The sequence below is a fragment of the Chrysemys picta genome, chromosome 10, assembly GCF_011386835.1.
Source record: "Chrysemys picta bellii isolate R12L10 chromosome 10, ASM1138683v2, whole genome shotgun sequence".
Taxonomy (NCBI): domain Eukaryota; kingdom Metazoa; phylum Chordata; order Testudines; family Emydidae; genus Chrysemys; species Chrysemys picta.
Genome location: NC_088800.1, coordinates 68,544,890 through 68,567,757, shown reverse-complemented (window position 1 = coordinate 68,567,757; position 22,868 = coordinate 68,544,890). Strand labels below are relative to the sequence as shown.

Genomic DNA, 22,868 nt, shown 5'->3' with positions numbered 1-22,868 from the left:
TTTCAAATGCAATTCTCTTTTTATTGTTCTGGAATGACAGCAGAAGGGATGAGATTTAAAACAAAACAAAACAAAAACAGTTCATTTATAGATACCGGAAGATTAATTTTGCCATGTCATCCCCAAACCCCTGTCTCATCCAAAGTCTCCACCTCATCAGTATCATCACACAGTCCTTCAGGAGGAACATGCCAAATTAGGTGCTTCTGAAACCCATACTACCACATCCTGTGTCATCCTCCAGTGGCTAGATCACATATAGAATTCCATTTATTTTTGTGTAAGTCTAAGTTTTGCAAGTATCTGCACGTGTCAAGTTTATTCTGATTCCCACCCAATGCTCAAGTCTTGAAAGTCTAACAAATAAGAGTCTAAACAAAAGGTCAGAGAATTGCAGAGAATTTGGCCCAAAATACTTAAAATTTTACTATTTTCAAACAGAATAAACTCATACTTTTTTTTTTTAAGTGTTTGTAATCTAACTGAAGCATTGTGCAGATATTTCCAGTTCATTTTGCAGTAATTATTTACATATGTATTCAAACCTCTCCCGCCTAAAAATCCAATTATGTAAAACAAAACAAAGTAAAGAAATTCCCTGCAGTGACACATGAGGAGAATTGCATCTTTTCCTTTCTATAAACAAAGGGTTTTTTTGTTGTTTCACAATTCACATTTAAATATAGAGTTCCAAAAATAATAAATACCTACCATTATACAGTCCTTTTCATCCCCAGAACTTAAAGCATTGCACAACATTTCTTGAACTGACTACATATCATATGATCACACATTAAGCTGCTTTCATGTCACTTTCAAAACTGACAACTGTCTGAGGTGTTGAAAGTCTGAACTTTCACACTTAAAATTTTTTTTCCGACAAAATCTTATGCAGTGATAATAGCACCTTCCATCTTTAAAGTGCTTTACCACGTATTCTACAGATAGGGGAAGTGATTTGTCAAAGGTCAGAGGGAGGCAATGTCAGGCTGGAATTAGAACTCAGGCCCTGGTACCTCATCCTATGCTCAGTTTACTTGTTAGAAAGATAACTTAAAAACATACCCAATCAAAACACAATTAAACATTTAGAGTGAAATCTTAGTCCCAATGTAATTAATGAGAAGAGGGGCCAGGATTTCACCCTTACTATGTAAATCCTTATAGAGGAAACATTATTAAACAAAAACTAATCAAGAAAAATAACTATAAATTATGTATAAACTATTTCAATATGAAAATTGTAGAGTACTGCAGTTTATTCTCTAGCCTTTTTTAGCAATGTATGAAATTAATCAGAACACATCTCTGTAGAAATCTGAGCAAGTTTAAGTAAAAAATAGAGTCTTTCTTCTTTAATATGATTACCAAAACAAGTAAAATCTTCAGAGTTTGGAAAGTTGCTCAGAAAGTCTCTTTAAAGAGTGAAAATTGCACATAGCTTTTGATCCACTTAATTTCTGATTCTCAAAGTCAGAGGTGCCGTTGTACATATGTTACTGGAGGGGATCCTACACTGCTTGCCGGGCTCAGAATATTTGAGTCATAAGAACTTGGAGTAATTCCAACCATGCCATCATTTTGAGGTGTTTCTCCTTTCAGAAAGTCATCGTCTTCATCTTCAGTTGTACACTACGCAAAGAGAAAAAAATGTTAGTGAAAACAGAAAGACATTATAGTACCTTAAATAGAGTTTTAAGCCTTAGGTTTAAATTTCTTCACCAGGAAAAGTTATCTGAACACCACATGAGATTTACCGGAGTGTATTAGTTGGCCCAGTAAAATAAAACAGTTCTCAGGAGGCTCCCAGTCTCTGAGTTAACACAGCTAGTAGATTTCACACCATAGAGAAGCATATATCTGACCAACAGGTACACATGTCTAGACAAGCAGAGAAAAGTCCTGGAAATTTGGGCATTTCTGGTATTTATTTGCTAAAAGCGTTTTTTTTTTTTTTTTTTTTTTTTGGCCAGAAAATTAGATAAAGTGCTGAAAACCAGAAATGTGTTTTTAAATAAACTCTGAAATAATTCAAAATGTTGCAATAATACAGTTTACCGATAAAGCACGACTGCGTTGGCCAATTACCACAATACATATACATTTTATATATATATTATATATATATACACATATACACACACACAAGCAATACTATTTTATTATTGAGATAGCTCTAACAATGTGCTATGTACTGTACAGTATACAAAGATACACCCCTGCCACAAAGAGTTTTCAAGCTCAGTCATAAGACTCTGGCTGGTCTGGAAAGTCCAGAGGATTTTCTTTTTAAGAAGTTCATGGTCTGTAGGCCTCCCAGAGGTCAGACAGTTTTAAGGAGTTGAATGAAGAGAAGTGACTATTTGGCAGACAGATGGGAAGAGAATTCCACACATACTGCAAAGTGTATGTAGACAGGAGTGGCAGAAGGAAGTGAATCAATTAGATAATGTGGAGATAGCTGTTCTAGGAATACTTTACATAGACAGAAGCTGGAATCACTGGCAGGGCAGAGGGGAGCTTTAATAACTGTAGTGTATTGTGAGAATAGATCCAAAACAAATCTAAAAGTGGCATCCACAGGAATCATCCCAGGGGTTTAATGAAAAAAAAAAAAACAACAACAACAACCTAAATCTCTGATACTACACTGATCTCGATCTGTGCCAGCATCCTAACCCACCAGCCTGTATGTCAGCTCCTCCTTCAATCAGGACAGAGATATCACTGTTCCTGTTTGATGATTCACAGCAGTTGGCCCATAGTGCTAGCATCAGAGCACAACTATGAATACATCCACAAAAGGAGAAATCAAACAGTTATCTGAGGGCCATGATGATCCCCCCCTCTCCCCACAAATTAGATAAAAAATGCATTTTCTATGTACACAGAGCTTCCTGAATTCTACATAGCTAATAATTCAGTGCTGGTTTCCCACTAACATTAAGCATTTTGTGACCAAAAAAAAAAAAAAAAATGACTCCCAAAATGCAAGTATACTTCCTTAATCGTCAGTTGATGCAGGATTTAAGATTATTTTCTTTAACCAAAAATAAAATAAAATAAACCCCCAGAAACCACCCACACACCCACACAATTTCGGACAGGAAGGAGTTACCTTTTTAAAGGGTTTCTTAAGTTCTTGAAGATCTTCAGTACTCAGTTCTTCCCAAATCTGATAAATAGGATCAATGGTCTTCTTTGATCTGAGAACATAAATTGCAGCATAGTACAAATAAGCTGAATAAAGTTGCACACAAGAAGTTATGAACCAGGCATTTCACTTTAATATTGTACTATGCGATTCTTTACATTTCTCTAGTGCCTTGCAGAGGATCTTACACACTTTACAAACTAATCCCAAGAACACTTCCCATAAATTATCTCCATTTCACTGCTGGGTAAAATGATGCATAGAGAAGTTATATAGGTTTTCCCGAGGAGACTGCTAGTGGTAGGATCAGGAACAGAACTCAGCTCTTCCAATTATGTATTTTAATGCATAGGCAGTGCTCCCTCAGCCAACTATAATTTTCTTCTAGCCTGTAATCCTACCCACAGGATTTACTGGACTTCTGTCCAGCACTTTTATTCCTTTAGAGCAAGGACTCACTGCAGCCCTTTTCAGGCTAGAAGATGGTTTGTGCAGAAAAATCTATTTAAGATGGTCATCTTTTGTATGTTAAAGAACCCATCTGCACAAACATTCATGGATCAAAGAATATAAGCATTCCAGGCTAGAGAGCTTCAAGAACAGCCCATCTAACTAATAACAAAAGCCTCTGAAAACAAACCAGATGCCCTCTCGCACATGGTGCCAATCCCAGAGATGCAAGAAACTACCACTCGGACGGACCTCAGTACATTTTGTTATGCTAATATTATGAATTGGACTCATTAAAAAGGGGTAGATAAAAGAAAATTTACCTAAAGTAACCTTTTACCAAATGCAGTATGAGAGGATGGGCCCTTTTCCCTTCCCCACACCCAAAACCTACAGAGTGCACAAACTCCAATTCTCCAGCTTCTGACAGTCTCAGTCCTACAAAAACAACTTATGTAGAACTAGTGTTTTGACTTACAATACAACAATACATTTTAGAAGAGTAGAACAATCACCTTAAGTATGTTCTTTGAATTTATTTTATGCAAGGCAGAAATTAGTTTATTGCATTGGAAATCTATACCTTTTGAGAATGTAAGGATCAAATGGGAAAAAACTGTCAAGCGGGTTAGTGCAAGTCTGTACAGAATCACCCCCACTGCTGCTTCTGATGACTGGCAAAAATTGCCTGTTGTTCCTTTCAATAATGGTGTAGCAGAACACCAACTGGTATTTCCTTAAACAAACAAAAAACACTGATAAGTATAAGCATCTCTAACTACAGGGAAAGCAAATAATTTCACAAGATATTGAACTGGACTGAGATATATTACATAAATATCCAAATTCTAGCACAAAGTTCCATTTTACGACTAACAGCAGGAGTTAACAATACAATCAGAATAAAGGGAGCTTATAAATGAAGTCTATCTAACCAATTTTACTCTCAACAGAACTTTATTGCAAGTACAGTAACTCCTCACTTAAAGTCGTCCCGGTTAACACTGTTATGTTGCTGATCAATTAGGGAACATGCTCGTTTAAAGTTGTGCAATGCTCCCTTCTAACATCCTTTGGCAGCTGCCTGCTTTGTCCACTGCTTGCAGGAAGAGCAGCCCATTGCAGCTAGCTGGTGGGGGCTTGTAACCAAGGTAGACCGGCAGCCCCACATCAGCTCCCCGCTCCCCTAAGTTCCCTGTGCAGCAGCCGCCCAGCAGGCTATCAAGGCAGTTCAGCTATCCCTCCCCCCACTGCCACGTGCTGTTCCTGCACTCTGCCTTGGAGCTGCTCCCAGAGAATCCTGCTTGCTGTGTGGGGGATGGGGGGGCTAATGTCAGTGTCAGGATGTCCCCCTCCTCCCTGCTCCTGCACCCCGCTTACCCCTTCTCCATATAGAGCAGGGAGGGGACATGGAGGAAGAGAGACAGAGCTTGGGGCAGCAGCTGCTGTCTCAACTTCCTGATCCACTTAAAAAGACAATGCACTTAAGAGTGGGTCAGCTTACTTAAAGAGGCAGTGTGCCTCTCTCTTTCTCTCACACACAAGGTGTGTGTCTGTCTCTGTCTGTTATGCTGTCTCCCCTCCCTTATGTTCGTGCTGCCTTGTGTGAGAGGCTACATTAACAACAACGTGTTAACCTTTGAGGGCTCAGCCAAGTGCTAGTTCATCGTTTAGCAGCAAGGCATTCCCTGGGAAATATCCCTCCCTCTTCCACCCTTTAACTTCACCACCTCAACCAACCTTCACAATCATCATAGCTGTGAACAGTATTCAATTGTTTGTTTAAAATGTATACTGTGTGTATATATCTATACAATATATAGTTTTTTGTCTGGTGAAAAAAAATTTCCCTGGAACCTAACCCCCCCCTATTTACATTAATTCTTATGGGGAAATTGGATTCACTTAAAGTCGCATTTTTCAGGAACATAACTACAACGTTAAGGGAGAGTTACTGTAGTACAACAATCTGCACCATCACAAAGCAATGAAACAGCTCTATTTAACTACAGGGTTTCACTGTATCTGTATTAGCTATAAACTGCTCCCACTCAGTATATAGGTAATATTCTAATACTGAAGGGGCTATCGTATATTATAATCTATATTCATCATACACGTTTACAAAAAAATGTTAGTCTTCAAAATACTACACTGTGGTTATTATCGAGATTGATATGGTTCATATAAAATGTAAACTGAAAAAATAAATAAATAGTTACCTGGTAATAGCAGCAAACAAGTTAACAATGGAGGGTAAGCAAATCTTCAGAGGGTTTAGCTGACACATGACTATGCGTTCAAAATTTAAGTTCTGCAGGTAGGCCAAACCTTCAAAATAAGAATGGTGTATAATAAATACTATGGATTTATACAGCGTTTTTCCATGTTCAAAGCACTGTACAGATTAAACTTAGTCTCACAACCCCCATGAAGGTAGATAATCATTCCTACTTCACAGATAGCGAAACAGAAAGTGACTTTTCCCTAAGGCCACACAGCAAGTCAGTAGCAGAGTTCATATTAGAACTCTCCCAACCTTGTACCAATTTCTCATTATTACTTTAGAGTAATAAAGGGCAAGATCATGTTTCTCCTGGTTCAGAGAATACTTTGAAATCAAGTGCAAGAATTCATTATAAAAAAATTGTATATTAGATCATAAGCATTAGATGACCGACCAGCAAGTTATGCAGCACTTACTCTCGGGGCCTGCACAAACAAAGCAGCAACACCTGTTCAGTCATATGCCAGATGATGGTACAAATATACAGTATGTGGAAATTCTAGAGTGACTTGTTAAAATTATTCAGCATTAAGATTTTTCAGACTGAATTTAAAAAAAACCAAAAAAAAACAAAAAAAAAAAAACACAGTTTTGGCTGCATCAAGCAACATATAATGTTGGAGGACAGCTGGGGATGTTAACTTGTTAAGCAGCTGCATGTAAAGCAACAGAAGGAAGCTTTTGCAGAACATCTAAAGAAGAAATATAACAAGGAAGTCCCCAGGCCGGGCTATTCTGTCATATAATGAGACTCTACTAATAATTATAAAATAAATGTAAGAAAATTGTGGTGAATGCAGAAGTCTGTAAAGAACAAGTCACAAAGTTCTGCAAGTAGAGAACACAAATAGCTTGTGTGACATAACAGGATTCGATATTTAATGTGCTATTACAGATACAGTAGATGCTTAATTCATAATTAAGATTCTCCAGTCTGGCAGAGTTATGCTCAGTAATGGCCATGGGACTTTATGATTATTTTATGTTCCAATCAATCAAAAAATGCCCCCTACCTCTTACATTGTACTATTCATTAGTAGACCTCCAAGTTCTGGACCAGCCCCCAATTTAAGTTTGAACAGCAGCAGGTTGCTCTAATTTATGCTCAACTGCTCACCGTCTTACATGGCCCTTCCATCAGCCAGGATCATCAGGGCTTAGGGACACTTCAGTCACACTTCATGAATCAGTAACTGAAGGGATGGCATAGACCCACTACACCAGCTCTGTGTTGTATCGGAATTCAAAGCTGGATAACTTGCTTTTTAGCTAGTAAAAATCAACACAGATAAAATCATTGGGCCCACTAGTGGGTGCTCTGAGTTATTTTACCAGCGCAAATCAAAGTAAAATTGGAGGGTTCCAGTCCACCAGTTTACTTTGATTTGCGCTGGTAAAATAACTCAGAGCACCCACTAGTGGGCCCAATGATTTTATCTGTGTTGATTTTTACTAGCTAAAAAGCAAGTTATCCAGCTTTGAATTCCGATACAAATACAAAGTCTTATGCACTTTGTTTAAAATATAGTAACTTAACCTTCCCATAATTCACTTCACCAAATTGACCATTAGGAAATTAATATTTTTAGAGCTTGCACATGAATTCTGTTTTAATTTTATAGTACTGACACTTTCAATGTACTCACCTTTCCTTAAGTTTCCATCCAAAAGTTGCTTGTGGCGAAAAATTAAAGCATAAAATACAGCCTGGCACGTGGAGTAAAAAGGTCCATGAAGAGCAACATCGCAGTAAGCTTTTGTCCCCACGTCCTGATTGTCAATGTAAACGTGCAGCCAGTTAACTAACAGATCCATGCATGCTTTCACTGTACTATAATGGAGAAACATGGTCTGTAAAAACACCATTTGAACTCATGTATGAAAGATATTTTAAAAATATTTAAGGCGCTTAATGTGTACTGTACATGCAAATAAGCACAGAAATCATTTTATAAAGAAGTAGATTACACTGCCCGTCTTGTCCTCTGTGCCAGCAGTCACTGAACTGTCTGCAACAATACTGAGAACCCCAAGCATCAGGAAGATTGAAGTATTGGTAGAATTGATGAGTTCATGAGAGGATCATTTGCAAAGTGGCCCACCAAATAAAAAGTTTGGAAATCTTCTTGTCTGAGCTGTGAGGCACAAACAACAAGAGAAACCTTCTGGTTCCAATGTCAAATTAGGTTCAACATTAAGTCATTAAGCCCACTGCTTTTAACAATAGCTTCAGAAATCCTGAAGACAATATCCCATACTATATAACTGTTACAAAGAAAAAAAGTCTACTCATCCACCTATTGAGCACGCAAACTACAGAGACTAATCTATGCAATGAATAGGAATAATTGCACTAAATGTCTCAGAGGCTTAGTGCAATACCTATCACACTTGAAGATGTATGTTCAAAAATAAGTTTAAGGGCTGAATGTCACGTTGAGCATCCACAATTCCAACAAAGTCAAAGAGAACTATAGGTTCTTAATACCTCTGATAAATCTGGTGTTTGATTACCTCATCCTCACCCAGCAGGCATTAGTCCACATCCCATAAACACAAAACTTTTTTGGAAAACTCAGAGAACCCCAAAAGGGGAACAATAAGGATATTTTAGATCAAAGTTATGGCTCATTGTCAGAGTTGTGGGAGGGGAACTGGCACATTATCTTTCCATACTTAAATCTAGTATATGCCATAAATCCTTCACTTTTGACCATATACAAAGTATAAGATATTTAAAATTATCTAGCAACATTACTTACACAATTGGAATAAAGTTAGCCCTTGCCAAGAAGCTGCCAATATAACTTCCAGCAGTCTGTCTGATCACCACAGGATTATTTGGATTCTGCAATTTTTTCCAAAGATGGTCTAAGAATGCTTCTGCAAACCCCTGCAAAACAAAACAAAAAACACATTCAAACTATTAATCCTAATGCTGATGCCACCTATAAACGGAGACTCCTGACACCAGTGTACTCATTTCTGTTAAACAAAAAACAAAAACCTTTTTAAAAACAAAAGTTTACTACAAAATTTATAACTACAAAAAAAGAATATGCAAATACTCCTACAAATACTGAAAGGAATGTCCTTTGAGAAGTTGCATATTTTTGTTTTTTAACACTGTGCTGGCAAAAGAGAAAGAAAGTAAAGAGAACAGGAATAAAGATGTGCCTTTTCAGCCAGGTATGGATTAGCACTGGGTTATCAGTTAAATTAATCAGCTTAACACAACTTTATCGGCTAGGAGAACAGAATAAAAACATGCAACAGATATAATAGGAGAAGTGCACTTTAGGAAGTGTATGCTTGTACTCACCAATTTAAAGCTACAGATGTGAAACATGAAATACTGTACATGACATGAAGCATGGGTTGGCAAAATGAGCTTGTCAAAGACAGTAACCAGATCCCGATACAAGTCCTTCGTATTGTTAACATCAAGCTTCCCTAATAAAAAAAAAAAACATTCCCCAGAGCTATTAGATATGCAAATATTGCAATACTGTGCTAGTGCAGAACAGCCAGAAACTAAGTCGCATAGTATCTGTGTTCCAGACAAGTGAAATACAAAAAATAAATCTGATTTTTAAATATTCTTGCTTGTTTAATAATTGAGGCTTAGCGCCACAGATGTATGATTAAATATAGCTTTCCTCCTACCAATGTCCTTTTCAGATATTTGTTCTTATAAATTTCAAAAGAAAAAAAAAAAAAAAAAACACATTTCAATATATGATTTAAATTCCAATTTGAACTGAATGGTTGGTTGCGGGATAGCTACCTCTGATATACAAATTATACAAAATAATTAGGGCTGTCAAGCGATTAAAAAAAATTAACCGTGATTAATCATGTGATTAAAAAAATTAACCGCAATTAATCATGCGATTAATAGCGCTGTTAAACAATAATAGAATACCATTTATTTAAATATTTTTGGATGGTTTTACATTTTTAAAAATATCTGAAAAAAAAATCTAGCCTATATCATGTGGCTGGGAGGAGAATTTTACAGGTGAAAAAACAGATTCTAGAGGACCAATCCTGCACTAGCAGAACTCTTACTGTTATATTTAATTACTAACAAAACAACAAGCTCAGGTACATTATTACCATCTACATGGCAGATATCTTTAATGTAAGAAAACAGAATGTTCATCAAAATATCCAAGCGTTCTGCTAGTGGATGGGCCATCATGTCACTCCTACTGAAGGTATCTCTATTTTCGTTTGTTTCTTCATCTTCTTCCTGTCAGATAAAGTAGCAGTTAAAAAGCTCTCATATGTACTATACAACGAAGACAGTCACTATAAATCAGTGGTTCTCAAATTTTTGAACTGGTGACCCCTTTCACACAGGAAGCCTTTGAGTGCGACTCCCCTTATAAATATATAAAAACTTTTTTTAATTTAACACCATTATAAATGCTGGATGCAAAGCGGGGTTTGCGGTGGAGGCTTACAACTCACGACCCCCATGTAATAACCTCACAACCCCGAGCGGTCCCGACTCCCAGTTTGAGAACCCCTGCTATAAATAAACCAAAACATGACTTTGAACAGAGAAAGTATATGTCATACGGGGGGAAGGATAGCTCAGTGGTTTGAGCATTGGCCTGCTAAACCCAAGGTTGAGAGTTCAATTCTTGAGGAGGCCACTTAGGGATCTAGGGCAAAATCAGTTCTTGGCCCTGCTCGTGAAGGCAGGGGGCTGGACTGGATGACCTTACAGGGTCCCTTCCAGTTCTATGAAATAAGTGTTTAACACTACCAAAATAATCACCATCAACTATGTAATTAATTCTTGTTCAGCTTAATTATAAGAGCTACAAGCAAATATTGCTTTGGTGTACTGATGATGGGCTTAAGTCAATTACTTAGTACTCTGTAATAGGCTCTAGAAGTAGTTGCGCATATTTTTTTGTGTAAGCCCCTCTCCCCTTTGAACACAAATCAATCTCTGACACAGAGAGAATAGGTTAATAATTGTCAACTCTTTTGGAATATTTACTCTTCATGGTAAATTGCCAATGGAGCACCAGGTAGACTGGACATAGGTTTTTAATGGGAGTTACACCCCCATGAATTATCAATGGAATGTCAGCCCAGTTTTAACTTTAACTGTAAAATTTCTTCGGGTTTGCTTTCAGATGTGCAGTGTTGTTTTAACACAAATCAACAACGGCAATTCAGTAACTAGAATTTTTCCTTCCAATGCCACGGCATATCGTTAGGGGACTGTACGGCTGGAGGTACCAACTTTCAGTAAGTCTAAGACAAAGTTGAGGCCCTGAGTTCCTTAATGTTCCCATGCAGAGGTCCTAACTAGAGCTGAGTGGAAACTGGTAATTCCATTTTGCAGAGGATTTTGAAATTTCTTTTTGTTCCAATTCAGAATAAAAAGCAACATTTTCAAAACTTTCCATCAAAGTGCCACAGGAAGTCCTGGGCAGGCAACCAGGTGGGGAGCCTGAAATCGCCGACTCTAGGACATAGTCAGGGACCCTGGAAACCCCAGTACCAGGACAGTTGGTCTGGTAGGCTGTCATGGAGCTAGGGCTCTGGATGCCTTGGGAGTTCAGGCTGCCAGGAAGCCAGGGCTTCCAAGCTCACAGCTCGGTTAGTCAGCCAGAGGGGCTGCCAACGAGTCAGGAGCCTGGGCTGCTGCAGAGCGAGGCAAGCAAGCTGGCTCCTTTTCAGTGGAATTTTATCAAAAATCAACATGGTCCTGTAGACTGTTTCAATTTCGATGAAATTGCAAATTCTGACAAAATGTTTCATATAAGTGTTTCCAATCAGCTTTATGGTTAACCCATATCCTGGGGTCCTGGCCAAATTCCACTTCAGTCATTACTTTCTACTTACTAAAATATTGCAAAGGCTAAAATCCCCAACTTGACTGAAGATTTGGATGTTTCTTGGCAGTTCACTTACAACCTAGTTATAACAAAGCAAGTTTGTACCTCATTGCCACTTTACAAGCAAAAATTAATACGACTCTCAACTGCTATTTAATTTTTTAAATATAAACATTCATTTTTAGAGTGCTTAGACAGCCAACCATGTCAAAGAGTCCTTCCTCTGTGGTTTTTTCCTTGATATCAGAATTCTTAGCAGTTTCTTCAGCATCCTCAATATCTTGTCGTGGGGCACTTACCTGTAGTTAAAGAAAAAAAAAATCAGATTTTTTTAAAGCAACCTTCGGTGCAGGAAAATGTAACCACGCTATATTCTTGCAGTCAGATATAGATGACACTATTAACAGAGTTTGGGGGCTAAATATATGTGGGTTTTTTTTAAAAACTAACTATATAAACAAACACACACAATATAAACTGCTTAAAACTTCACTCAGATACTTCCAGGAACTACATTTTCCTAATTTTTTTTTTAAGGGTTGGGGCGGCAAAAGGACTTAGGGCATGATTTGGTAGCTACGTGCATGAAACTGACTTTCACTAACTTAAATTCTGTGCTTGCAAGAGGGACCATAACAGGTCAAGTATCAGGTCATGTGGCCTACAATTATTACTGACACCGCACTGATGTGAAAGTTCTAGGGTCCATTTCTTAATGGTCTCCAAATCCCTGGCCAAACAGGAGTTGGGAATATTAAGGAGGGAGCAGACACACACTTCACAGGGTGTGCTCACTAACAACCTGACAGATTGATTTACGTTAATGTGCTCCAAAATAGAGACCCATGAAGTCCTAATCACTCAAAATGTTTTGATGAGTGAACACCTATATTAAAGCAACACGGACAGATGTTCAACACATGAAGAGCAGAATAATATAAAGATGTATCCTTGGGCCCAGATTCAAATCTCCAGTATGTGGATGCAACACACCACATAATTCAAAAAGCCTCTGGTGATATATGCCACTCACTCAATCCTGTAATCCAAATCTTATTTTGGCATGTTCAAGACTGTGCTACAGCATTTCCACACAAAGAGTAATATTGTAGATCATATATGCTTCCACATCTAAGCACAAATTGTACAGTTTTAGGGTGGAGCTTCAGCTCTTCAATTTTAATTTACTCGCTTTTGTAGCTTAAGACTGTGAACCCTATTTGAGTATAATTTCTGTTGAGGTTTAATATTAAAACAATCATGTCATTGCTGGCACTTAAGAGACAGCAAGTTTCTTAAAAGATAGTTTGTTCCATACTTACATCTATCTTTAATAGCTTTTCAACAATAAGTTCCAGAATTTCAAGCCTCAGTGTTGGAAGATACACAGTAATTCGCAACAGGTTATGAACATAACATTCCTGTAATACAACATTACCATAAATATGGATTTTCCCTTGAATTCAAAGTGACAGTCATTTCTTTTAAGGATTTTAGAAACTAGAAGGAGCAGTATAGTTACAAAATTGTTGAACCACAAATTATCTCTTATCTAAAGATTTGAAACTGATGTGAATGTTGAACAGCTTACAGTTCTGTCCTAACTTCTAAAGAGTTGCTAAAAATAAGTCACTATATAATCCAAACAATGTGTTTAAACAAGAGAAAAATCTAAGAAGTCTCTTCTGAGCATGTACAAATCACTCATTTTTCAAAGTTTATAACTTGGATAAATTTGGGGAAATTTTTACAGGGATGGCAAAAGGCAGAACCCTGACAAAAAGCTCTGCCCACCCCCACCCCCGCCAACTCATAGTCAAGATCTTGCTCCAAAGAATGGGGGTGATAGAGGTTTTCAAAGAACCAGGAGTTTTTAACCTGGGCAAAACAACTTATTTTTTCCCTAGCCTCATTCTCAGAAACAGCTGAACTGTTTTGGCTGAAATTTAAAAAACAAAAAAATTAACCCAAGGCAGGGACCCCAGAAAGAAAATTTCAGTCCAAATGGTTAAAGTTTTCCAAAGTTAAAAGCAACTGAAAACAAGATCTTATAATGGGAAGTATTGGAAAACCTTAGTAATTGACAGTACTAATGGATCCTCCTCTAGGTGGGTGTGTAGCAATGAAGCAACTACAGAAAAAGTCCAGTTTCTCTTAAAATTACTTAACAATATTAAAATTACATTATTCAATATGGTGAGCACTAAAGCACCTGTATTAGACTATGCAATGTATCAAATGCCAAACTATGGTATTTTCTACTACTTATACATTTTAAAAAGATAGATAGTCTGCCTGCTCTTACCAGAGTTCTTTCTGATTTATTAATGAAAGGAAAGTTTTCCACAAGTATCGGCATGAGAAATTGTGGTGTTCTGTAATAAAGAAAATACAGGAAGCTTTACCCAAAACAGAAGAAACGGAGAGTGCATGTATTGAATCTTTCTACAAGTGAAGTTTGGAACAAGCATTTTTCAAGACAGTTTTATTTTCACAGCTGTAGGATAACAAATTGTACAAGATGTTTCTATAACCCATTAATGTATTATATAAACTTTCCACAAAAAAAGTGTTAATTTTTTCTAAAATCAAAAGTTCCCCCATCATTATCTTGGGAGGGGCAAGAATAAAAATAATAAAAATAAAAAAAGTTAGAAAGCACACTCTTCCATTACTTGATTCCACAGAAGCTCCTCCAATATTAACATTAAGCTGTCAGAATCCATTATTTGGTGGGGGGAGAGGATGGAGCGCAGCATGGTCTCCTATCGACCCAGTAGATTTCCATATGGAAATCCACACTGAAGTTACTGCAACTGAGGTAAGTACTAACATTCCTCCCACAACAAAGGGTTTTCAGTGCACAGCTAGAGGAACCAACAGCAGCGTGGTGTTTGTTATGCTACCGTAGTAAGCTATGCTTCCAAGTGGTTTCACATAAACTACCATTACACACAACTGCAATCGTCTCCCTACTAAGCGAAGTAAAATCAGTTCTTTGCAGTCAGTTGCAATGACATTTTTGAGCACTAATGTTCCACATTAGGGGAACATTTGACCCTTTATACTTCTGACATATCATTCTTTCAAGCTACATTATGTTGGCTTTACTGTGCGGACTTGGATTCTAGTTAGTTCTGAGGACACAGAAACCTATGTGCTGAACCTGGACTGTGGTGCACACAGATGGACCCCTGTGCCTATGCAGAGCCACTGAAGCAAATGGGACTGCATGAAGATGAAGAGGTCACATGCAACACACTGCAGGATGGGGACCCTGATTTGTACCTGAAGTAAGTAGAGATAAACCGGGATTCAGATAATAAGGATCTTACCAGCTCACAGTAAAGAGCTGCTATACCAAAAAGAAAAGTTGAAGGTTGACTGCACAGTAAGCCTTCAATGTGTTCGGAACAATTCACATCACTAACAACTTTTGAATTGCTCATTGGAAAAGATTTTTCTTTGTACTGCAATTTTTACTCTCCAGTTTTGATACTGAATACTTTTGCTAAACATACAAACAGTATTACTATGTGTTATACAGAACTAGGTAAAATTCTGCTATAAGCTTGTTTGACCTAACTGGATCCAAGTTATTATAAGTAGAGATGTCACACAGTTCACAATTTCTGTAGGCTGAGAGCATAGCATACCCCAGGGGCTCCTTGCATTCTTCTCTTCTCCCCCACAAGCTCTCAGTGTGCCACCCTCTCATGCCGCTCTATTTCAGGGGCTGCCTGCAACTCTCCCTATCCCGTCCCTAATGCCAGGCTCTGTGTCCCCCATTCCTTTCTCCACCACATGACAGGGACTTTGTGTGCCCCCCATGTAACCTCTCCCCCCATTTCATTGTCCCTCATTTTTTCCCCCTTGGCAGGAACCATATGTCCTCCTCAATCCCCTTCTTCCCCCCAGACCCTCGAGTCTGTGTGCATCCCCACTCCCCACCACCACCTATGTCAGAGGCTCTGTGTACCCCACATTCTCCCCTCCACCACATACCAGGGGACCTGTATGTTCCCCCATTCTCCCTTGCCCCCTCATGGCAGGGTCTTTGTTCTCCCTATTCCCTCCAGAACCCCACTTTCCCCTCCCTATTTCCACTCCCCCGTCTACCAATTCCTGCTTCCACGCCTGCCCATACATACAGTTCCCACACCAGGCCCTTGCTTCCCTCATTACCATAACTTCCCACCCAATTTCCTGCTGTCCTCTTCACCCACCTCCTCGAGCCTGTTTTCCCCCACACCAGTTCACCACCACTCTCCTTGGGGTCTCTGCTTCACCCACCGCCATCAGTCCTCTCTGAGACCCTGATTCCTCACACTTCCTGCTTCCCCCAGCACTTCTACACCATCCCTCTAGTCTCTGCTGCTTTCCCCACGCCCCCACTCTTGCCCTTTCCCTCTCTGAATCCCCATTTCTCCCATCATTCCCCCACTCTCCCCCTACAAACCCTCCCTGTAAGGCTCTTTTATTTCTGTTAAGAATCCAGACTACAGACAATCACCCTATGCAGAAAGTTAAGCTGCTGCCTCTGATATGTTTAGGCGGCAGAGATATTCCTCTGCCTGCTGCACCAGGCACTCTGGGGGCCATGATATTTCTCTGATTCAGACCTTTCTACTGTTCTGATTTGCATCATAATCAATTAGGTTGGGGCCACTGATGCCTAGAATCCCTGAAACTCTGGAATTGATCAGATGCAGCATTTTAACATTACTATGTTACAGCCAAGTAAATACCATAAAGTTGCGAGTTAAACCTCGCTTTGCTCAATCAATTAGTTTACATTTGCCCAATGGTGAAACAAAGCTTTGTATTAACGAAAAGGATATACAAAACTGTGGAATGATATACTTACGAAGGAACATATTTTGCTATAGTTTGCAGTGCTCTATGACATGTGTTAAAATTTCCAGAAAGACCTATAAAAACAAAAAATGAGTTATGAATTATTTCCCTTATCAAGTTACATGCAAGGGGCTACTCTAGGAGCCAGCATAAATACATTCTGCTAGCCACTCATGCTTTATAGTTCACCAGGGGAAACTACATTTACCAAAGTTGGCTTTTGGAGTCTCCTTACTTCCAGAGTTACTGTCCACATGTAAAATACAGTGAATATTGAACCATGATCAACCCTAAATAACCACCACCAAAGCAAGATATTATTACCACCCCTACATCACTGATCTTCCTAGAGATCAGAGTCTGACTACATGCTAAGGAAGGTGCACATTTCACCCACAAGGTTGCACATTTCCTTTTTTTTTTTTTTTTTTTAAACTCGCTATGGGCTGAAACTAATTAAAGTATATAGAAAGATAATCGACTGCTACAGGAATTATACAGGCCTTAAAGGATCAGATTACACTTTATTTATTTATTTATTATTAAAGATGTGCAATATTGGGAGGAAAAAGCCCACAGAAGGCTTACCTCCTATAAGAAAACTAGAGCTGTAGTTACACAGCCATCAGCAGAATTTATACAGGAGAGTCATTCTAGACGGAGTCAACTATTGTTCATAAGGGAGTGTGAGAAGGAAAGGAAATCCATATCTTACAAACATTTATGTTTGCTGCAGAAATTCAATCAGATAAAAGCAAGAACCTAGCAAAAGTTTTTAAGTGCCCCTCAACTATGACTTGGTTATATTTTGTTTACCTAAACCAAAGGAAAACAAACAAATACCCAAGTTAACTTGTTTTTAATAACAATCATGGTTCTAAGCCTTTGAAATACATTTATATTTCCTATGCACGCATCTCAATACCACAACTACTGTATCAGTGGCAATGGATTAGAAGGGCCAGATTATCATGCAGTTGATTTCAATGAGAGTTGTGTGCATTCAAGTACAGGAGGTGCTAACACTTTGTACTTTTTCTACTGGATGTCTCATTTTCCTACACAGGTTTTCAATAGTACGCATCACCATTAAAGCTGCAGTGAAAAAAGTCTGCAAAAAGACACAATATACAAACATTTTTGCTAAAAGAATTAATAGAGCATACTTAACCCATGCTGCATTAATACTCACTTTCCTCATCATCATCAGAATCTGAAATATCCACATCATCCTCCCTTATGGTTACTCGAGCTGATAGGAAATAGGATAATTATTGCATAACCATATAAAACTTAAAGATGACAGTCTCAATGGCACAGATCAAATTATCATTAGAAGAAAGATCTCATCTGAACTACAGCCCCAAAATTATCTACATTACACCAAAAACATAAGATGATCACAGGATTTTTTCCATACTGGGAGCTGGGAAGGGAAGATTCTCCACATGGCATCATAGTACTAGCTTCATTTTAGTTGTGTTTTTTCATGAAAATTAGCATAATTTGTAAGTTATTTTAGGAAGAGTTTTTATTATTGATTTAAAATTACTTTTCTAAAAATCCAGGTAAATTAAAGACTTTACAGTTAACATAATTCTCTATTGCATTTCAGTTGTCCAAATAAATGCACAGTATACAACACACATAAGTGATAATTACAGTAAAGCATTCTAATTTTCCATACATGCTAACCCAATGTTTGGATAATGAATAAAATGACAAAAAAAAACCAACAAAACTTACGGGGTATAAAATGTGAAGCAATCATGCGGAGACATGATCTAAGGTACACAGTCTGTGCTGACACTAGATTACCAAGAAAACCCAAATATTCTTCCACCACTTCTTGACTTCTGCTCAACCATGGCAGCTTCTGTATTATTGCAAATAGCACGCTGTTAGAAACAATACTGTGAAATACAAAGACATTTTGAGAATTCAACTACTGATCTCCAGATGTAATATCTGGATACTATACTTACCAACAAAATGCTGACTAGCTGCTCAAAGTCTTTGGTCAAGTATGCAACAGAAGCCCGAAATTCCTGCAGCCAATTAATGATTTGGGCATCCTTAAAATAAATCAGACAAGATAGATATAACAATTTCAATAATATGACCTTACAAGCCAATTTCAAAATCTTTAAAACCCAAATCAAACATGACGATTATACACAGAGTGGCTATTTCCTCACCTACATGTCATGAATTTCTAGAATTTCCATTAGCGTGAGTTAGACAAGATCACTGGGAGAACAGACATTTTAGCTTGAATCTACTTCTGTTTCAAGAATGAATACAGTGGCACAGTAAATGAACGCACTACTCTCACATCTAAAGATGTGGGTTTAAATTTGAACCTCAGTAAGCAAGTTGAATGGTTTTATCCAAACTTGCATTTGTCCATATCGTTAAACCACATACAATGTAAAAATAGAACTCAAAATAGAACACGGGGTGCCTTCCTTTCCCAGTCAGAATGCATTTAAGGGGATGATACTCTGCATGCAGATTTTACCACTCCTGCAGGCAAGGTACCATCTGCTTCCCTTCACACAATCTTCTCTTGTCCCCATACAGTGCTTTCTGCAGTGCTGAAGAGGGCAAGTGTGTAAGGGGTTAGTAGAGATTATGGGCACCCCAAGTGAAATATATTGTCTCCCCATCAACCCTAAGGGAGTCTGCCCAGGAGTCAATATAACCTCATGCTATGTTAACTCCTAAACAGAGCTCCCTCTGTGCTGAGGGATCAACCCTTTAAGCAGTGGACAGGGAACTCGCTGGCACCACAGCTCCAATGGACCTGGGGAGAACAGCTTTGGACTCTGGAGCTAGTACAGAAGCACAAGCTTTTTGCATGGTCAGCCCTGTACCTCTGACAGATCTCAGAGGACCCACAGATTCTGAGAGGACAAAAACCCACTTATTTCCTCCACAGATGACCAATGCAAACAACACCCTCTCCCCTCACCTCTCCTCCCTCCGTACTACAGGATCAATTTAGAGGAAACTGCACACTGAGATCCTTAGTCTTCCTTCCCCAGGTCTCAGTTAAGGGTTTCGGGGGTGGTTTTCGAAAAGGGGCAATTGGGCCTTGGAATAGTAGAGATGCTGTAAATTAGGATTTGAACGCAGTAGCAGAACTGAGAGGAGATTTTCACATCAGCGCCCCCTCATCATCAAATTTACCCTACAGGAATGGATTACACATAGAAATTTATGGTTATTTTTGAGAGGAGAAAACACAGCAACCCAATAATACTGCATTAGGCACACTGCAACATTCATATCGCTTTGCAATATATTTTTAAAAATAATTTTGTCATCAAAAGATGACTACAAAGCAAATACAGTCAGGCTAGATAAAAAAGCACTACGCTAAACCTGCCCCAAGTTTAATCTTAACAATTAATAAACTTAATATTAAGCAAATACAATTTGCCCCACAATTACATTCAGTCTCAGAGGACAAGGCAAATTGAAATGATCTCAGACAATTTTTTACCTTTATTTCTGGATCTAACAGCTGGTGCTTTAACAACTCAAAGTCTGTAGTTTCACCCTGAGAAAATAAACACAAACTGTTTTCTGCCATATAGTACACCTAAACAATTTGAAATACAAGCTTATTCTCTACACTTTACAATAATAGCTATGCAAACAATTGATGAACACTAGAAATCCCGTGAAACGCAGCAGTAGTATTCATAGGTTGGTTCTCAATTTTAGCTAATGCTGTTTTGTAAGAAATAACTTGTTTCTGAAAAGAAATGCTTGTGAAGTCACTATTTTATAAAATGCGATCCCTTTGCACCCTCAGATTAGGCTGCCTCAGGAGAGTCAAATTCTCTTCTTACATATATCAGGGAATCACACACTTTGTAGCTTGCATAGGCCAAGCTTATGGTACATACCAGGGGCTCCTTATATTCATCTTTTCCACCTCATGAGGACCCTATGTCTCAACCTCTCATTCCCCTTTCTGTTAGGGACTCCCTGCAACTTCCCATATCCCCTCCCTCGTGCCTGGGCATCTGTGCCCCTCCCCATACTCCTTTCCATCATATGCCTCAATCTCCCCCATCAAAGGTTCTGTGCACCCCCCATTCTAATTTCCCTCTAAGATGCACAGCCGCACAGCAGGCTAAAAAGGGCTGCACAGGCGGGGAGAGGCACCCCTCCCCTAGCCCAGCCCAGCCAGAGCCCTCATCCCCCGCACACCAACCCTCTGCCCTAGCCCTGAGCCCCTCCATCACTCCAAGCTCCTCAGCCCCGACCTCCGCCACACATCACCTCCATATTGGTGCACATAAAATTCATTCTGTACATGGATGTAAAAAATTAGAGGGAATACTGTCCCCATCCTTCCCCCACATGCCAACAGCTTTGTGTGCCCTGTATCTGCACTTTACTCTCTACGCCATGGGCTCTTCTGTGCAGGAGCGGCAGCAGCACTCCTCCTCTGAGCATTCAGCGGCGGGGGTCCTTCCGCTCCGTGTCTTCGGGGCACTTCGGCGGCGGGTCCCGGAGCAAGTGAAGGATCTGCCGCCAAATTTCCACCGAAGACCCGGAGCGGAAGGACCCCCCGACGCCAAATTTCCGCTGAGGGCGGCAAAATGCCACCCCCCAAATCCTGCCGCCATAGGCGACCGCCTAGGGTCGCCTACTGGAAGCGCCGGCCCTGCTTCTGTGTATCCCCTTCCCCCCATACCAGTTTTCCCCAATTTCCCCCCATCCCAGGGTTTCTGTGCCTAATTCCCAATCTCCCCTGATTCTAGGGTCCCCAGTTTCCCCCTATGTCAGGGACTCTGCCTTCCATTCCCACCTTCCCCCCTCCCCATGCTAGGGGCTCTATGTACTTCCAGGATCCCCCCCAATACTCCTCCACAAAGGATTCTGTGTGCTCCATTCCGCTATACCAGGAACCCCCATTTTCTCCCCATTGCCAGGGGCTGTGTACAAGCCCCCATTCCACACTCCACCACCATTATTCTTTTGTTTGGAAGATCAATCAGGCTATTCTGGAAAGCATTAATGGATACCAACAACCAGCTGTTTGACAAATGCAGTGCTGCTTGAAGCTGTAGCTGTGTTAATCAGACGTCAGGAGCTCCATATAGCCCCCATTTTCCCCCTTCAGTTTTCTGATTTTCCCCAAAATCAACAGGGTTCCACCCACTGAGCCCTAGAACAGTCCCTGAAATTTTGCAATTTACTGGATGTGACATTCAACTCAATATCATCGGTCTGTTACGTGATGACTTGTGAAAGTCAGGCCTTCACAAGTTTGCCCAAATACCAAAAAGAGAGAGGAGAGTTGGAAGGACCCTCCTGAAGTCAAGAGGCATGTATTGGTGCAATAGAGAACTTGACTATGCAGGCTTAAATGATACACTGGCATAAACACTCGAATACACTGAAAATACTGCTTCTCCGCAGACAGTTTCTGAAGGAAAACAAAAGTATAGGTCACCTTTTGGTATTTCAGCAAGACATCTGTCAACGTCCCACCAAACCTGACAGTCTTCCTTGGTGGGGAACTGATGAATTCATCTCCTCCCAACATGTTAGCGTCTACACAGAAAGAGGAAAGATTAAAACAGCATGAAAGCACGCCTGTTAAAGACAGCTGGGCTGCGACATTTCATTTATTACCTCCCGCCTGTCAGAAATCTACACTTTAAAGCCAGACGCGGCACATCATCTGTACACGAGCCTGGCCTGTAAAAACAGCCACAGGGCCAGGAAGAGAAGAACTCCTCACAGACGTTCCTAGAGCGGTGAAAATGCCCCGCTGTTCTTCAGCCCGACAGATCCCAACCTGTGGGGCAGGGAAGGGGACGGGAAGAAACGTCTCCTGCCAGCCCCCTCCCCAGCTCCTCACCCGACTCCGGGCAGGGCCCGCGAGACTCTGCAGCGCTCCCCGCCGGGGGGTGGGGGGTCTCAATTAGCCGTTGAGCTGGTACCGCGCGCCCCCCTCTCCTCGCGCCGCCGGCCCAGCCACTTCCATGATGCTGCCTCGGGACAGGAAAGGACTGGGCGACCTCCCCGGAAGTGAAAACGACGCCTCTCCAACCATAGAGAGGTTCGGGCGGCGGCAAGAACAGAGCGCGGAGGGACAGCTGCTCTAGCTCTGCTCTCGCTACTCCTGGAGGACTGGCGTGAGGACCGCGTGGAGAGAGGATGGCATTAGTGGCCACCCCACTCGCAGAGATGCTTCGCGGCACGGTTTAAGACTTGGCTTGAGCCTCTG

General features: G+C 40.0%; 2 protein-coding genes across 4 annotated transcripts in view; one reads left to right on the top strand and one right to left on the bottom strand.

Moving 5' to 3' along the window:
* On the bottom strand, positions 1 to 22,688 carry RRN3 (RRN3 homolog, RNA polymerase I transcription factor). Of its 3 annotated transcripts, none has more exons than XM_005307578.5 (18): positions 22,271 to 22,688; positions 22,089 to 22,189; positions 20,121 to 20,177; positions 18,598 to 18,687; positions 18,359 to 18,488; positions 17,805 to 17,864; positions 16,623 to 16,686; positions 14,061 to 14,130; positions 13,078 to 13,176; positions 11,959 to 12,054; positions 10,011 to 10,146; positions 9,214 to 9,344; positions 8,654 to 8,784; positions 7,538 to 7,722; positions 5,827 to 5,935; positions 4,188 to 4,340; positions 3,119 to 3,206; positions 1 to 1,632 (listed from the first exon to the last, which is right to left on the bottom strand). In XM_005307578.5, exons 2-18 carry the CDS (start codon positions 22,179 to 22,181, stop codon positions 1,474 to 1,476), a joined length of 1,851 nt encoding a protein of 616 aa, XP_005307635.2. In that variant the 5' UTR covers positions 22,182 to 22,189; positions 22,271 to 22,688; the 3' UTR covers positions 1 to 1,473. The 3 variants fall into 3 exon arrangements, with proteins under 3 accessions (XP_005307635.2, XP_005307634.2, XP_042717579.2); XM_005307577.4 differs by having other exon boundaries at positions 22,500 to 22,686; XM_042861645.2 differs by having other exon boundaries at positions 22,293 to 22,366.
* Positions 1 to 22,868, top strand: part of LOC135973815 (uncharacterized) — a 1,510,190-nt gene that overhangs the window by 882,125 nt on the left and 605,197 nt on the right. The window lies entirely within an intron of this gene.

Excerpts from the sequence above, each read along its gene's own strand:
- RRN3 (XM_005307578.5), bottom strand. The coding sequence starts at position 22,181 with ATGTTGGGAGGAGATGAATTCATCAGTTCCCCACCAAGGAAGACTGTC. Across the intron at positions 20,178-22,088 it reads TCTTGCTGAAATACCAAAAG|GGTGAAACTACAGACTTTGA; the intron begins GTGACCTATACT and ends TTATTTTCTCAG. Across the intron at positions 10,147-11,958 it reads AGGAAGGACTCTTTGACATG|GAAGAAGATGAAGAAACAAA; the intron begins GTTGGCTGTCTA and ends TTTATCTGACAG.